The sequence below is a fragment of the Argentina silus genome (genome assembly GCF_951799395.1).
Source record: "Argentina silus genome assembly, chromosome: 14".
Taxonomy (NCBI): Eukaryota; Metazoa; Chordata; class Actinopteri; order Argentiniformes; family Argentinidae; genus Argentina; species Argentina silus.
This window is the reverse complement of record NC_139668.1, coordinates 16,499,391-16,516,848: the sequence shown is the minus strand read 5'-3', so window position 1 is coordinate 16,516,848 and position 17,458 is coordinate 16,499,391. Positions and strand designations below refer to the sequence as shown.

At 48.8% G+C, this 17,458-nt stretch overlaps 1 protein-coding gene across 1 annotated transcript; it reads left to right on the top strand.

The window, feature by feature from the left end:
- The first annotated feature begins 188 nt into the window (after positions 1 to 188).
- On the top strand, positions 189 to 17,256 carry eprs1 (glutamyl-prolyl-tRNA synthetase 1). The gene is made up of 35 exons (XM_083684558.1): positions 189 to 325; positions 1,535 to 1,619; positions 1,781 to 1,880; positions 2,195 to 2,351; positions 2,635 to 2,780; positions 2,912 to 3,012; positions 3,150 to 3,276; positions 3,503 to 3,695; positions 3,941 to 4,112; positions 4,347 to 4,580; positions 4,678 to 4,762; positions 4,928 to 4,987; positions 8,412 to 8,522; positions 8,836 to 8,972; positions 9,167 to 9,374; positions 9,525 to 9,637; positions 9,791 to 9,908; positions 10,079 to 10,270; positions 10,400 to 10,567; positions 10,735 to 10,977; positions 11,279 to 11,503; positions 11,645 to 11,887; positions 12,085 to 12,347; positions 12,544 to 12,595; positions 12,782 to 12,991; positions 13,110 to 13,182; positions 13,279 to 13,358; positions 13,553 to 13,654; positions 13,932 to 14,087; positions 14,540 to 14,737; positions 15,154 to 15,327; positions 15,551 to 15,711; positions 15,834 to 15,912; positions 16,066 to 16,130; positions 16,458 to 17,256. The coding sequence occupies exons 1-35, from the start codon at positions 283 to 285 to the stop codon at positions 16,606 to 16,608; spliced, it is 5,025 nt and encodes a 1,674-aa protein (XP_083540684.1). The 5' UTR covers positions 189 to 282; the 3' UTR covers positions 16,609 to 17,256.
- The last annotated feature ends 202 nt before the right edge of the window (positions 17,257 to 17,458 follow it).

The following is a 17,458-nucleotide window of genomic DNA, read 5'->3' as shown; positions in this document are numbered from 1 at the left end:
TTTTTATACATATTTTAAACCCTTGTTCGAAAATTATTAACAACACACCAGTCAGTAACACAGAAAGTCCATAACAAATACAACACATGTATTTTGTACTGTTTCACTCCAGCACAGATGGTGGCGATAGAACACTAACCAATCGTTGGTTATGTCATTTGATCGATTCGGAGAAGAAGGCGCAGGTGGTGTGGTCTGTTGCAGCTGAGCAGTAGACTTTGGAGGAGGTTTTGGTTTTGAAACTGTGCAGGATCCTTCAGGGACAGATAAGGAGGACAAATTATGGCCTTAAACCTTACCATTAACACTAGCAGTCCTCCTTTGGGTAAGTATTCATAGATGGTCTGAAGCCATTTGCCACATGAAACTGTCTGTGAGAGCCCCCGGCTGTCTCGCAACAAAAAGGACCGAGCTCGCCTTTTGCCATCGTGGCATAGTGTAACTATTACGATATCACGTCTATCTCCAAGGTTGGCACATATCTGAATTTATCGTTGATTTAGTTGGTCGTTTTGAATCGCAGTCATCCCCAAACATAGCGTGGCTGTGGAAAGAAACACTTTGTAGTCCCAACATTGATGAATGAGTGACACGCAGCTGCGTGTACTGTACCTAGCCTAGGCTAGCGAGCGATGCTGCCTGCTAGCTAGTTAGCTAAGGTCAATTATTCCATCTACCAGCTAGTTAGGAAACATGCCAGTATAGCTCCATAATATTTTTGCATCATTTCCAGATATATGATTGTAAAATCACGACTCAATGTTTTGCCTGGGAAGGGTGGGTGGTAGCATGTCATGCTTTGCTAGCAGCACATTCATCCTGATCAGTATTTCAGCTGTCAAACAGCGCCATCATTTGTGTCTGGTTGGTGTAACTGGATGATGCAAGCAACATGAAAGACAAACAATGTTACTGACTTGTCACTGTTGGGGGGTTAACCTGTGTTTATTGTTGGCCTGTCATCTAGCTGACCAGTGTTGGGGAGTCGTTCCACAATATGTAGCTTAGCTATTAGTTTAACTCCATTTTGCTGTAGCTTGGTGGTAGTTAAACTAAATTCAAATCTTAGTGGTGTTTTCAGTAGTTAACTACCTTTTTGACATGTAGCAGTGTGTTGAGCTGCTGTCACTACTCGACCCCTCCCTCCACACACACACACACCTGTTTTTATCTTTCTCAGTGATTTCAGAGTCTTTCAGTTTCTGTCGTACCGACGAGTCATCTTTCAGTAACTGACTGTTGTGTGTTGGCCCCTCCTAATTTGCAAAACACACAGGACCGGTTTCACAGATAAACATACTTTTAGTCCTGTCTTCCCTTGGTGTGGAAGGCTAATGTTGTCTAGTGTTGATTCATGGAACAGAAGGAAGTGTTCCTCTTGGAACTAGCTTCAATGAGTCTCAAATGTGTTCCAATTTACACACACACACACAGTAGTTACTTTCTATTTATGACTCTGTCAAGGAATGTTGCATGCCCTGACAGGTGGGGGTTGGTGTTGTTGTCACATTGTGATTCCTCTCCTCTCCTGCAGGGGTGCTGTTGGCTGCAGAGCACATCAAGGCCAGCGTGAACCTGTCTGTGGAGGAGGGCAAAGACACCAAGCTCTGTGTCTCTGAGTGAGTAGTACATGTACATGAAGGCAACAATTACAAGCTGTGTCCCAATCAGGGTTGCGGTCCATTCAGGTAGTAATTCGAAAGCCCAATTGAGAATTTAACATCCTAATTAGTCCTTGTTTCTGTGTATGTATCTATCTATCTCCCCCTCCGGCCCTCAGTGCGGTTCAGTTCAGTGATGCCAACTCCATCGCACGCTACCTTGCCCGTGTGGCCCCCAGTCTGGGTCTGTACGGCTCCAACATGCTGGAACAAACGGAGGTGAGACACTGTCAGCACCACACTGGTCCTGTGCTTACCTGCCATGATCACCTTCAGCTCTCTGTGCAGTATGCCTGCAGGAGGATTACATGGACATAACATTGTGCACAAATCTACCGTTGACATCAGTGCGTTATTTCGGCGAAAGTCAGTTACTTGCGCACATCTCTAGAAGGATTTGGATCCCCCTGGCTTATGGCTATTTAACCCCGGAAGCCTAATTCCCATCACCAACTGGTTCTTTATGATATTCTAGAGTAGCTAGGAACTTGAGTGTTGTAAAATCCTCATCAACCTGTGTGTTTTGTCCCCAGGTGGACCACTGGCTGGAGTTCAGTGCTCGCCGTGTCAGTGGGCAGTCTGGCCTGACTGCAGCCCTGGGGGAGCTGGACAAAGCCCTGGCTCTACGGACCTTCCTGGTGGGCCACAGCCTGACCCTGGCCGACCTCTGTGTCTGGGCCGCTCTCCAAGGTCAGCCCCGCCCTCATCATGGCATATACAACCTGCGCTGTAGTCTTTTAATCTCACCAACGGCAAAGTAGCTGGCCGCGTTCGGTCAGTTCACTGTAATTCAAACCATTGCGTGAATCGCCTGTCTAATTCGCCACCTGCTGAGGTGAGTTTGGGTTCTTAGGATTGAAGATGTGTTGACAGGAAGCAAGAGCCAGTGAAGTGCAATCTCTCCTCATTGAATTCTCATGGTATCTTGATGTTTTCTCACTCATTCCCTCCCCTCAAACACACACACCTACAGGTAGTGGTGAGTGGCAGGCGATCCAGGGCCAGGCCAGTGCCTTCTCTCACGTGTGCCGCTGGTTCTCCTTCCTGGGCTCCCAGGTGCCCTTCGCCGCTGTGGGCAGCAAGTGGGCCAACAGCAAGGCCCCCCCTTGCAAAGCCTCCGTAAGTACACTACTGTGCCATCTTCACAAACACACTCTACCTCCTCCTTCAGAACGCTACCCCCTCTGTAAGCACACTACTCCTCCCATTCGTTTGTTCCCTGACCTGTCTGTGTCTGGTCCCTGCCTTAGCCTGAGGACAAGGAGAAGAAGCAGGACTTGGGGAAGTTTGTGGAGCTGCCCGGGGCTGAGATGGGCAAGGTGGTGGTCCGCTTCCCACCGGAGGCCAGCGGGTTAGTGACCCTGACAACTTCATACTAAAAGACTCCCGTTTATGAATACATCATAATTGGATTTGGATGTTTTCGTGGATCTTTAATTTTATATAATCATCTTCTTAACCCTTCCATCTCGGTCCCTCTCCTTTCAGGTACCTCCACATTGGCCACGCCAAGGCTGCCTTGCTCAACCAGCACTACCAGATCACCTTCAAGGGCAAGCTCATCATGCGCTTTGACGACACCAACCCAGAGAAGGAGAAGGAGGACTTTGAGAAAGTGGGTGGGCCGGTTCTAAAGAAATCACCAGTTCCCAACCCAAATCTCCTGACCTCAGTCCAATACAAGGAAGGAATGGTGCTGATCTGAAAGTGTTTGAACAAGGCCTAAGATTGACCCTGCCGTGTGTGTGTGTGTGTGTGTGTGTGTGTGTGTGTGTCTCTGTGTGTGTGTGTGTGTGTGTGTGTGTGTGTGTGTGTCTGTCTGTCTGTCTGTCTGTCTACAGGTGATTCTGGAGGACGTGTCCATGCTGCAGATCAAGCCGGACCAGTTCACCTACACCAGCGACCACTTCCCCACCATCGAGCGCCTGGCGGAGCAGCTGCTGAGGGAGAGCAAGGCCTACATCGACGACACCCCGCCTGAGCAGATGAAGGCGGAGAGGGAGCAGCGCACCGAGTCCCGCCACCGCAGCAACTGTGAGGGGCTGGGAGTGTGTGAACAACCGGGAGTGTGTGTGTGGGGGGTGGGGGGGGGGGGGGGGGTGAATGTTAGGGTGTGTGTGTAGGGGGGAGTGAATGTTAGGGGGTGTTTGTGTGTGTGTGTGTGTGTGGGGGGGGGGGGGGGGGGTTGAAATATGTTCCAGAGCTCCGCAGGCAAACTTAACTGACGTGTGGGAAAGTAGCGCTATCTGTCTAATCCGGTTCCTCCCCTGTGTCTCCAGCCGTGGAGCAGAACCTGAAGATGTGGGAGGAGATGAAGGCAGGGACTGAGTACGGCCAGACCTGCTGCATGAGGGCCAAGATAGACATGGCCTCCAACAACGGCTGCCTGCGCGACCCCACCCTCTACCGCTGCAAGAACACCCCCCACCCCCGCACGGGCACAACCTACAGGTGTGCACACTGGCACACACAGAGAGACCCCATGCCCCCCACCCAGCTTGGCAGAGTTGATGTAGCTACTGTAACATCCTCTCTTTGAAATGGTCCATGTGACTATCACTCTACCCCCCCCCCCCCCCCCCAACTCAGCTTGTACTGCATCTGTCTCAGTAGCTGTGATTTGAAGTACAGTGTACCCCCATTTTCTATTTGAGTAATCATCCGTCTCTCCTGGCGTACCCTCAGGGTGTACCCCACGTACGACTTTGCCTGCCCCATCGTGGACAGCGTGGAGGGGGTGACCCACGCTCTGAGGACCACAGAGTACCACGACCGCGACGACCAGTTCTACTGGGTCATCGACGCCCTGGGGCTGAGGAAGCCTTACATCTGGGAGTACGCCAGGCTCAACCTCAACAACACAGTCCTCTCCAAGAGGAAGCTCACCTGGTTCGTAGACCAGGGCCTTGTGGACGGCTGGTGAGTCACAAACGATCGTACTTCATGTCCATTCAGTCGTTATGACCCGTAATGATCTGTCTATCTATGGATAAGTTTGTGATGATGTCTCCTGCAGGGATGACCCCCGGTTCCCCACTGTCAGAGGTGTCCTGCGCAGGGGAATGACCGTTGAGGGGCTCAAACAGTTCATCGCTGCCCAGGTGTGTGTGTGTGTGTGTGTGTGTGTGTGTGTGTGTGTGTGTGTGTGTGTGCACACGCTTACAGATACCTAACCAGCTAAACATGTGGAATATCAGTAAATAAACAACATAAATCATAATTCATTATTCAGCCAGTTTGTCTACAACCCCTTGTTTGCCCCTCAGGGTGGATCCAGGTCTGTCGTTAACATGGAGTGGGACAAGATCTGGGCCTTCAACAAGAAGGTGTGTATGGACATTTCTCTGTTAACCCCACCTCTGTTGCCTCCCCTCTTCTCAGACCTATTTGGACTGATCCTGATTTTAGGTCCTCTTTGTGACACTGTTCTGTGACACATAGCCCCTCCAGATTTACACACATTTTATTTTTGTGATTTCAGCCAAAAATGCTTGATTTTGCTGCAGCTTTTCTGAAATGATGCAAGAAGATATGATTTTTTTGTAACGATGTGTATTTCACTTTAAGATATCCACATTGAGATGTGCTCAGTGCTAGCACTTAAAGCAGAGTAAGTAAGTGTGGCCACAACCTCGTGTGGAGATGCGCTGACAGGAAAGAAAATGTAGGGATGTTAAGTGATTTGAAACGGGAATAATTTATGTGGTAACAGTACAGGGATTTATCCTAACTTGCAAGCCCTCGTATAATACGTGTGGATTTGTTGATTATGCAAAAAAATAAAATGCAATCACGTAATCCTGGAAGGACTGAATAATGAAAGTAACAGGAGATTATTATTATTATTATTACAACATTAGATTGTGTTATCTAGGTGCTGTTGATAGATCGTGTTATCTAGGTGCCCCTACAGCAGTAGTTCCCAAAACCTTGGGTCAGAACCCCATGTGGGGTCCCCTGATTATCAAATTGGCGTCCCCTGAGAAAATCTAACTAACCTCTATGACTTCATAAATAAGACATTTATATTTCGGATGAAGACACATTGTAGCCTATAGAATGTAGGTGATGAGAATCCATTTGGGTTCGTTATTATGCGTTGTGCATCAAGTTGTTGGGGGTCACGGGAACATATTGATGTCAATTTTAGGTCACAAGACAAAACAGTTGGGAACCCCTGCTGCCCCACAGTAAATGAATACCTCAGGCATGATGCAGCCTAAATTGGTAGATGCTATTAAACAAATGTCAATACTTAGCAATAAATAGGAAGAACCTAATGGGATCAAGCTGGCAGCCAGTGTGTTTTGTATTTGTTCCTCTGCTTTCTCTCAGCTTGCATGGCTCCCTTCTTTCCTTTCTTTTCCTACTCCCTCCATCACCTGCTTTCCAGTCATCCCCCCCACCCCCCCCTTCCTTGATTTAGCTTCATCAGTTGCTTTTAAAAAAAAAAAATACCATTCATTGATGCTGATACATTCCTCCTGTCTGATTTAGTGTGCTTGAAAAAAAACTAAAAAAAAACTGACTGCTCTCAAAATGGATGGCCTTGTGGCATTAATATTGATGTGACAAACTGCACACAGGATCGACAGCCATTGCCCCTCTTGTACACGACATTCACACTTCATTATTAATTTCTCATGCCTTTCTGTTGAGGATTTGAGTCTGACATGGTCAGATGTCCCTTACTAACACATGAAGTAGCCATGACCCTTGACCCTAACAAACCCACCCCTCCCCCCTCGCTCATTTATTTAGTTTGCGTCCTTGTGATGTCATCAAAAAGTGCTGCTCCGGCCCTGTTTTGATAATTGATCCTGACCACACGCATGTGCAGTATGAGGTGAGGGATCGTATACTTCACCTGGCGGTGGGAAGGGGGAGGGGGAGGACGTGTGGTGTGGGTGGGTGGGGGGGTGGGGGGGAGGGATGTAGATGTCCATCCTGTCTGAACTTGTCTTGCCCGCCGACCTCCAGTCTCTTGTGTTTGACATTAAACTGCATCTCACTCTTCTGTTTCCAAGCTGCCAATTAGCTGTATAAAGGTACTCCTCCTCCTCTTCCTCCGCTCCCTCCCTCCCTCCCTCCCTCCCTCCCTCCCTCCCATCCCCTCTCTACCCCTGCCGCCTCTTGTCGTCTTCCTCATTGTCAGTCTCACCAGGGTCACTCCCAAAGCCGTTCGAACCGACACATTTAGATTGAGAACCAGCAGCAGCTGCTTGGCTCTGATTGAACACCAGCCGATTGGCTCAGGTCTTCCTTTTAGAGCACGCTCAAGGTCAACAACAACTCTTCAAAGCTAAGTCATGAAGAGTCTTGGTCTCCAGATCATCCCATAACCCTACCACCCATTGTCTCACGGCAGATAGCGCGACTCCGTCTGCACTGATCTGTCCCGTATCCCACAAGCGGTCACGGGACGGATCGAAAGTAGCCCGGCTAAAAATGCGCTGCCATGTCGTTACCTTGGTTACAGTGTATAGACTACTCGTAACTGAAACAATAAGTCAATTATTTTCATGTTTTTCTTCGGCGAATTTCTTAGTTACATGACCTTGAAACTAGCAAAGGACTTTGGTGGTTTAAGGTGCAACTGTTAGACAGTTAAAAGACAGACTTAGTTTGGAAACGTACACATTGTTCAGTGAGCCAGCCAGATGACAAACTCGCATTGCACAGCTGAGGGTAAAGTACCCATTTAGGCTAATGTGAAAACAGTGCATATAAATTATTTTAAAAGTGACTTCAAACAACAGTAACTAACAAAGTTCATCGGGTTTTGCTGATTTGGTAACACAAGCAGCAGTCCCATAGAAAGCAACGGGAGGGCGCGTGAATCTCACAAATTGGGATCCGTTTCATCGTGGATGCTTCCAGATCTTCAGACTTGGTTCCACGTCCTACAAGACAAGTCAGTCGAGGCTCTGAGTATCGCGTAGGAATTACGCCATCTGTCGTAAGACAATGCTCAGCCCCCCCTCCACGCCTCTCCTGCTCCCCTGGATGCTCTCCCATTCGCTCTGTGTCCATCTGTCCCTCTGTGTCTCGCCTACGCCCTTCCACCCATCCCCACCATTGGCAGCTTGTGTAGGGGTGACTTCTCTGGACGACAGCAGTGTGTGACAGGGTCCGATTTGACCGCAGGGTCAGTAAAGCTCTGTAGCTGTACTTAAGGACGCGAGTAGTTAGGTTAGATGTAAAGGGAGGAGGGATGTATGCTTTTGTTATTTAGTGTGTTTTGTGAACATTACAAGTTCCTAAAGATGTAGATGTTCTTTACTCAGAGAGCCCCCCCCCCCCTCCCCCCCCCGTTTGCTTAATGTATGTGTTGGCAGTGTGTACTTAACTGACCTCCCATGTACTTTCCCTAATCGCTATCTTTGTGTAATTGCTCTGTCCCCCCCCCCCCCCCCACACACACACTCTTCACCCTCTTCCATATCATCCCTGTGTTCCTCCCCTTCACCCCCCCCACTCTTCTGCTCCTTTTGATGAAGAGAGTCTGGGGAGGGAGAGTCTTTGTGCGAGTGTGTTGTGATGTTTCCACTTATGGAAGTGGACAGAACAAGACTCTGAAGCCCACTTCATACCACCGCCACTCCTGTGAGCTTTCAGTGATCTGTCTGCTGTCAGCAAAGCATCTTTCCTGTCGGCTACCAGACAACGTTGGTATGAGTTAACGGCAATAAACGTCTCTCTCTGTCTCCCTCTGTCTGTCCGTCCGTCTGTCTGTCTGTCTGTGTGCAGGTGATCGACCCTGTGGCTCCCAGATATACGGCCCTGACCGGATCCTACGTGGTTCCCGTCTCCATCCCAGAGGCCCCGGAGGAGATGAAGGAGGCTGCCAAACACCCCAAGGTCTCTCTTATTTATTTATTTTTCCTCTAGAACTCTCAATAACAACATACTTTGTAGTCAAACGTCAGCATTGCTGCTATTCTGTCACATTAACTTCAGCAGCAGTGTGATTTACTTTTATGGGAAATCAATGGAGGCACTTCAGCTGCCTTTGTAAATGTGTATGACTAATGCTTAATCTCTATATTGCTTTGGCGGGGGGCAGAGAAACATCAGCCTGTTGTTGTAGAAGCCAGTAGCTTATATGATGCTCTCTCTCTGTTGTAAATGTAACAGTCTGTTGACCATTGGAGTTGTGTGTCTGTCCCCTCAGAATACAGATGTGGGAATGAAGGCCGTGTGGTATGGACCCAGGGTTCTGGTGGAGGGGGCGGACGCAGAGACCTTCACCGAAGGAGAGATGGTCACCTTCATCAACTGGGGCAACATCGTCATCACCAAGATCCACAAGTAAGAATCAATGAAAGAAAGTGGACATGGGGGGGACTAGAATCGAACTGAGCAGCCCCCCCCCATCCCCCCCAACCTGGCTTTTAATCATTTCAACGGGAAATATTTGTGTCTGTATGGCTGGCCTAGCCCTAGACTCTTGACAGCATAGTGTGTTTTTAGAACCGCTGAATGTTTTCTCTTTGCGATGACAGAGATGCCAGTGGTAAAGTGTCTTCTCTGGAGGGTCGTCTGAACCTGGACAACAGGGACTACAAGAAGACCACCAAGATAACGTGGCTGGCTGACACCCCCCGTGCCCCCCTGCTCCCCGCTGTCTGTGTCAACTACCAGCACCTCATCACCAAACCCGTTCTGGGCAAAGAGGACGACTTCAAGCAATACATCAACCACCAGAGCAAGGTGTGTCTGTGTGTGTCTGTGTCTGTGTCTGTCTGTCTGTCTGTCTGTCTGTCTGCGCGTGTGTTTTTCATGGCTCTTCTACAGTAGCTGAGCTTTTGCTCGTATGAATTAATTAATCCCTCCGTTTCTTGCTCTTTTTCCCTTGTTCAGGTGGAGGAGAGGATGGTGGGAGATCCCTGTCTGAAGGACCTGAAGAAAGGTGACATCATTCAGCTACAGAGGCGGGGCTTCTACATCTGCGACCAGCCCTATGAACCAATCAGGTGCAAACACCATCTTTAACCCAGTGATGATCAGTGATGATCATTCGCCCCAATCCCATCACCTCTACCCTCTTAAGTGCTTCATGTAGATTTGAAGAGATTGGACAGGTCTAAATAAGCAGTATTGTAATGGCTGTCTGTGGTGTTTTTCAGTCCCAACAGCTGTAAGGAGAGTCCCTGTGTGCTCCTCTACATCCCCGATGGACACACCAAAGAGATGCCCACTGCAGGCTCCAAGGACAAGAGCAAGGTCCAGGCTGCCTCCAGCACAGTGAGTCCTACTCAAACCCTTAGTTACGCTGCGGTAGAAAAGGGGAACTACTTTACGAACTAACTATTTTTTCTTAAGATTGCAAAGGTGTGTGTGTGTGTGTGTGTGTGTGTGTGTGTGTGTGTGTCCACGTCCACCTCTCTTGTATTCACACCTATCTCTCCTGTCAGCCCGCCGCACCAGCCAAGTCTAAAGCCGCCCCTGCCTCCTCCGCCCCGGCCCCGGCCCCAGCTGCCGCTGGTGCTGCAGGTGATGTGTTCTCCAGCATCTTGGCCCAGGGTGAGACGGTCCGCCAGCTCAAGGTCGCCAAGGCCAGCAAGGAGGAGGTAGACAAGGCCGTTCAGCAGCTCCTCTCTCTCAAGGTAAACATAGAAAAGGCGCAAGCTGCTGTGTCATTTCTAGGGGGGGAAAAAGTGTTTGGGATGTGTTTTTGTGAGTGTGCTGTGCACTTTAGTCAAGCATGTCCGCTCTCTCTCTCTCTCTCTCTGTAGGCCCAGTTCAAGCAGCAGACTGGACAGGACTACAAACCAGGCATGGCTCCTCCCAGCTCAGCCCCTGTGCAGGCTGCTCCCTCAACTAACTCCGCCTCCTGCCCATTTGCCCGGGTTGTCCAACAGGGGGAGCTAGTGAGGAAGCTGAAGTCCGAGAAGGCTCCCAAGGTTTGAGTCCATGTTTCTGTCATGTTTGTCTTTTTGGACTAAAGGAACACTGGTAAACGTTATGCTAAACATCAGCATTTAATTAATTTCAGATATATAAAGACTTGTTTGTTGTTTTCTCTCTCTCTCTCTCTCTCTCTCTCTCTCTCTCTCTCTCTCTCAACCAGGACCAGGTTGATGCTGCAGTGAAACAGCTCCTGGCTTGCAAAGCAGAGTTCAAACAGCTGACAGGCCAAGAGTACAAACCAGGGATGACCCCTCCCACATCCGCCCCTGCCCCTGCCCCTGCCCCTGCCCCTGCACCAGCCAAGACCGCCTCTTCATCCTCCTCGTCTTCCTCAGGCGTGTATGAGCGGGTGACCCAGCAGGGGGAGATGGTGAGGAAGCTGAAGGCTGAGAAAGCTCCTAAGGTAAGGAGGGAGTTAATTATCAATCGATTTACTGTATTTACTATTTATTGTTGTCTAGCACTAGTATTCAAAGTGGTACCCCACCCCCAGAGGTCCCTTCCTATTGGGTAGGCTTTCAGGGTTGTCTAGTGAAAACACGTAGAGCATGTGACAGAGAAACAGGAAGACATGCCTGCTGGATTGGAACTTCTTTCAATAAAATAAATGTTCAAAGACGTGAAAAGGTCTTAGTAAAAAGTAATACAGACATAACTCTCTCTTATCGAAAGATAACTTCCCCATTCCCTCCCTGTCTCTCCAGGATCAGGTTGATGCTGCCGTGAAGCAGCTGCTGGCCCTGAAGGCAGAGTATAAACAGGCCACAGGTCAGGACTATAAGCCTGGCGCGGCCCCAGCCCCTACCTCTGCTCCTGCTCCAGCCCAGACCACCGCTGCCCCTGCCTCTGCCCCTGCGTCTGGCGCCTACGATCGTGTCTCCCAGCAAGGAGAGCTTGTGAGGAAACTGAAAACAGCGAAAGCACCCAAGGTGAGGCAAACCACTAGAGGGGTTCTTCTTCCTTTACCAACTCTCTATTAAAAAATGTCTGTCTGCAGCTTTTGAAAAGGTTTATGCCTCTAGAACACGTCCCCCGGCCTAACCGCTCTCCCGTTGTCTCCTTCCTCTCAGGACGAGGTGGACGCAGCTGTGAAGCAGCTGCTGGCTCTCAAAGCTGAGTACAAGCAGCAGACCGGCCAGGACTACAAACCAGGACAACAAGCCCCAGCAGCCAGCCCTGCCTCTGCCCCTAACCCTGCCCCTGCCAAGGCCCAGGCCCATTCTGACTCCAACCCTCAGGCCCAGGCACTGTTCTCTCAGGTGACCCAGCAGGGGGAGCAAGTGAGGAAGCTGAAATCCGAGAAGGCACCCAAGGTAAGTGTGACTAGGGGGTGGGGTGGGGTGGGGTCGATTTCATTTCAGCTCAGGGAATGAATTGAAAAGATAACCCTGAACGCACATTTGAAATGTATCAGACCAACTACTGCTGTCACCATTAACCTAACTACCTCCTAACTAATGCTGTCCCACTAACCTAACCACATACTAACTAATGCTGTCCCATTAACCAGGACCAGGTTGACGGAGCCGTAAAGACCCTGCTGGCTCTGAAGGCCCAGTACAAGACCCTGACCGGGCAGGATTACAAACCTGTAGCTGCTGCTGGCGCCTCCGGAGGAGAGGACAAGAGCCGCAAAGACCGGGAGAACAAGTCTGAGAAACAGGGAGGAGGGGGGAAGAAGCAGCCCAAAGGAGACAAGTCTGGCCAGGGGAAGGAGGCCTCAGGAGGGGCAGGAGGAGCAGGAGAGGGCCAGGGACCCAAGAAACAGACACGGTGAGAGTCAGCACAGAGGAGTAGATGGACGGAGGGAGGGACAAGGCCCCTTCATACTATACTGTTTTGAAACCAGCGCTATGTGCAATGTTGTCCAGAGAGATGAAAAGATTGAAAGAGAGAGAGAGAGAGAGTAGTTTTCCTATTGAATGACTCTACGTTCAGCTCAGACTAACTTTTCCTTCTCTTCTGGCAGATTGGGACTGGAAGCTAAAAAGGAGGAGAACTTGTCAGATTGGTACTCTCAGGTGAGTGTGTCTGTCAGCATCCCTCCATCCCTCCATCCTCTGGGGCCACTCCTCTCAGACCTGTACTATTCCCCAGGGCCTAGGGGTTTCCTTTTGGATGGGGGAGGATCCATTCATCCTAGCCTCTCTTGTACCCTAACCCCCCCACTCATCTCTGACCGTTAACCCCCCCCCCCCCCCAATCAGGTGATCACTAAGGCAGAGATGATCGAGTACTACGACGTGAGTGGTTGTTACGTGCTGCGTCCCTGGTCCTATTCTATCTGGGAGGCCATCAAGGAGTTCTTTGACCGGGAGATCAAGAAGCTGGGCGTGGAGAACTGCTACTTCCCCATGTTCGTCTCTCAGGCCGCGCTGGAGAAGGAGAAGTCCCACATCGAGGACTTTGCCCCTGAGGTAAAGAGGGCGGCTTGTCCTTTGCCTAAATGGCCAGAAGAAACAGTTGCATAATGTGTCTGTGTCTGTTTTGTGTTTCATCTAAATGTGTGTGTGTGTGTGTCTTTCTTCTCATCAGGTTGCCTGGGTAACGCGGTCAGGGAACACCGAGCTAGCTGAGCCCATTGCTGTCCGACCCACCAGCGAGACAGGTCAGCATAACACACACACCCACCCACCCACCCAACCCGTTCTGTCTGATTTTGGTGGTCTGACTATGACTCATCCTCTCTGAACTGTTTTTGCAGTGATGTATCCTGCCTACGCCAAATGGGTCCAGTCTCACAGAGACCTGCCTATCAAACTCAACCAGTGGTGCAACGTTGTGGTTAGTGCGCAAGTCGTCTTTTGTGTCATTTGCAAGAAGCCTTTTGGGAGAACCTTTTGCTTTTGAGAACGTTCTTCCACACCCTAATTCCACCTCCTCTGTTGTTTCTCTTTTATCCATCTCTCTACCCCTTCACTCTATTGCTCACTCTCTCTCCCTCGGTCCCCCCTTCCCTCTCTCCTCTCCTCTCCCAGAGGTGGGAGTTCAAACACCCCCAGCCGTTCCTGAGGACCAGAGAGTTCCTCTGGCAGGAGGGACACACAGCCTTTGCCACGAAAGAGGAGGCTGCTGAGGAGGTGAGTTGTAGAGTTAAATACTAAGTAAAAATACTAAGGGCTGGTTTCACAGACCAGGCTCAAGCCTAGTCCTAGACTAAAAAGCATCCTCAGTGGCAGTTTGCCATTGAAAGTGTGAATTAGTCCAGGACTAGGCTTAAGCCTTGTCTGTGAAACCGGCCCTAAATGTATGTGCATCTTCTCCTAAGGTAATGCTACATAGTCTAATTAATCAGTCATTAATTAATGTGCAATTTTGTCCAGATTTTGACCGTTTATTTTCTCTCTCTGAGTCCAGGTGCTGCAGATCCTGGATCTGTATGCAAGGGTTTACGAGGAGCTGATGGCTATCCCAGTAGTGAAGGGCAGGAAGACGGAGAAGGAGAAGTTTGCAGGAGGAGACTACACCACCACTGTAGAGGCCTTCATCTCTGCCAGCGGGAGAGCTATCCAGGTACTGGTCGGAGGAATATTATCATTCAAATAGATGCTGCGGGGGCGCTCAGTGGCGTAGCACACTAAGGCGCATACCATGTCATCGCAGGGTCCCTGGTTCGATTCTGGCCATCGACATATCCTGCATGTCATCCCCTCCTCTCTCTCACCCATCCTTCCTGTCAGTCTTTGCTATCTCTATCCCAATAAAGCAGAAATGCCCTAAAAAATATTTATATGCTAAAAAAAATAGATGCTGCATACTCTGGTGTTGATATAGAGAGGGAAAACAAAGCCATATATTCAACTTTACTGCGATTCTGTCTTACTACAGCAACAACACTTTTATGAGAAATCAATGGAGGCACTTCAGCTGCCACTGTGAATGTGTATGACTAATGTTAGTCTCTGTACTGCTTTTCTCTCTCTCTCTCTCTCTCTCTCTTTTCTCCTCTCCTCTCCTCTCTGCAGGGTGCCACATCCCACCATCTAGGGCAGAACTTCTCCAGGATGTTTGACATCATGTTCGAGGACCCCAAGAAGCCTGGAGAGAAACAGCTGGCCTATCAGAACTCGTGGGGCATCACCACCCGTACCATCGGGGTTCTCACCATGGTCCATGGAGACAACATGGGGCTGGTGCTGCCCCCCAAAGTGGCCTGTCTGCAGGTCAGTCAAACACACACCCATACATACAGTACCAGTCAAAAGTTTGGACACACCTGGCCAAGAGTGTGCAAAGCTGTCATCAAAGCAAAAGGTGGCTACTTTGAAGAATCTAAAATATAAAACATATTCTGGTTTGTTTAACACATTTTTGTTTACTACATAATTCCATGTGTGTTCCTTCATAGTTTTGATGTCTTCAATATTAATCTACAATGTAGAAAATAATAAAAAAATAAAGAAAGAAAAACCATTGAATGAGAAGGTGTGTCCAAACTTTTGACTGGTACTATACATACATACACACACACACATACATACGCACACTCACACACACACATACATATACATATGCACATACATACACACACACACACACATACACACACACTCTCACTCCCCCCCCGCTTTCCTCTCAGGTGGTCATCATCCCATGTGGTATCACTGCGTCCTTGCCGGAGGCTGAGAGGGAGGTTCTGTTGGCCCAGTGCTCAAAGTACCTAGCCAGACTCCAGAAGGGAGAGATCAGGGTCAAGGCTGACCTCAGGGACAACTACTCCCCCGGCTGGAAGTTCAACCACTGGGAGCTCAAGGTAAACCCCCACTAGATCCTACAGTGCACTGCTGTGGCTCTGACCTAGTCAAACATCAATTAAATATTTGAGTTGAAGAGTCGATGCCCAAACCCTTCAATTCAGCCCCCGTGTTTTCTTGATATCGGCTGCTGTCAGAAACTGTGACATCTACCTTGCCCTGGTTCTCCACCTCATTGTTAAGTCTCCTTCGCTGTCTCCATCTCTTCTTGCTCTCTCTCAGGGAGTGCCGATCCGTCTGGAAGTGGGTCCTAAGGATTTGAAGCTGGGTCAATGTGTAGCCGTCAGGAGAGACACGGGGGAGAAGATCACACTGCCTGAGGCCGAAACGGAGAAAAGACTCACACAACTACTGGAGGACATCCAGTCCAACCTGTTCAAGAGGTAGAACACACACACACACACTCAACACACATTCACCCTTGTGAAATGACATGGTGTTTGGTCTTAGTTGTCAGATTGTGTGAGATCAACACAACTTAACACATCTGTTTTCTGTCTCTCAGGGCTTCAGATGACCTGAACACACACATGGTGGCTTCAGATACGATGGAGCAGTTCCAGAAAGACCTGGACCAGGGCAGGGTGAGTTTGGGAGAGGCACAGGCACATTCAACAATGTATTTGGAGGTCTTGATCAGGGAGAGAGTGCATTGGGAGCAATGGGGAAACTTCATATCCTACTCTATATGCCCATGTCCTAACACAAAGTTTTTTTCTCTTTTCTATTAACTGCAGATTGTCCAAATCCCCTTCTGTGGAGGCATCGAATGTGAGGACTGGATCAAGAAGACCACTGCCAAGTAAGTCATGCAAAAAGTGCTTTCTCAAGACTCCAAACAAAACAGATATAGCATGGCAAAATCCTACCTCTGTTGTTGACCTCATTACATCACAGTGAGAGTGATGAAATGTACGACGGAATGTTCAAGATGAATTGTCTCCAACAATAAAAATAAAAAAACATCAACAACAAAAACGAACTCACTGTAAGTGAATCAATACTTGAGTAGAAATATCAGTACAGGTGACATATAAAGATACGTTTGTCACCAAGTTGATTGTCTTCATCTTTCCTCTCCTCAACTTCTACTTACTTTCCCCCCCCCCTCTTCCTTTTCCTTCCCCAGGGACCAGGACCTGGAGCCTGGTGCCCCTTCTATGGGAGCTAAGAGCCTGTGCATCCCCTTCAAGCCCCTCAAGGCCCTGCAGCCTGGCCAGATGTGTGTCAGCGGCAAGGAGCCCGCCCAGTACTACACCCTTTTCGGCCGCAGCTACTAAGGACCCGAGGAAAAGACTGTGCTTCTCCTGTTCTGTCTCCTCCCCGTTCATCTGCTCTTCTGTGAGGTGAAACATCTGGACTGGTGAAAGCAGACTTTGTAGGAGGCATCCGCCATTTTGCGTTCACCTGTCTTTTGTGTTTCTGATCAGTGAAGATTTAAGGGGGAAGAGACACAAGGGCAGAACGCAATGATCCTTCGCTAGAGAGTGACCAACGCACTCGATAAAATAACCTCTTTCTCTCTCTCCAGTCAGTCCCAAATTTAACTCCTTTTCTTTTATACCTTAGAGACATATACTTTAGCCTATTAGCATATTTCTGTCCCCTCCTCGTCCCACCCCAATAATCTCAGGACCTTTACAGGTAGAAAGATGACCTGGTACTCAGGCAAGAGGTTGCAATATCTTCTAACTAACTGGGATCACAAACCTTTCATGTAACTATTGCTGGTGTAGGTGGGTGGAGTTTGATTGCTGGAGGTTGTAGCCACTTTCGTCCTGAGTACAAACTTATAGGAATACTACATACAGTACATAATATTACATTATTATATGTATGTAATAACCTGTGCTGTACTCTTGTCATTTGAGTTCCTCAAATAAAGGAATTGTAGAACTTGTCTATAATAAAGGGATTCTGAATTTCCACTGTGGTGTTTTTTTTGTGTTTTATAGATTTTTTACAAGGAAATATCCTGCTGTTTATAATTTAGGATAATCAAGACAACATACAGACTATTGTTTGGTGATACGATATGAACTGAATATTTCTGATTGCCGATGTAATGTTTTGCTGTCACCAATTTGTCTGGGCATCACATGCCTGGGTATTTTTGTACAATTGGTCTCT

Excerpts from the sequence above, each read along its gene's own strand:
- eprs1 (XM_083684558.1), top strand. The coding sequence starts at position 283 with ATGGCCTTAAACCTTACCATTAACACTAGCAGTCCTCCTTTGG. Across the intron at positions 9,638-9,790 it reads CAGCCCTATGAACCAATCAG|TCCCAACAGCTGTAAGGAGA; the intron begins GTGCAAACACCA and ends GGTGTTTTTCAG. Across the intron at positions 14,088-14,539 it reads CCAGCGGGAGAGCTATCCAG|GGTGCCACATCCCACCATCT; the intron begins GTACTGGTCGGA and ends TCCTCTCTGCAG.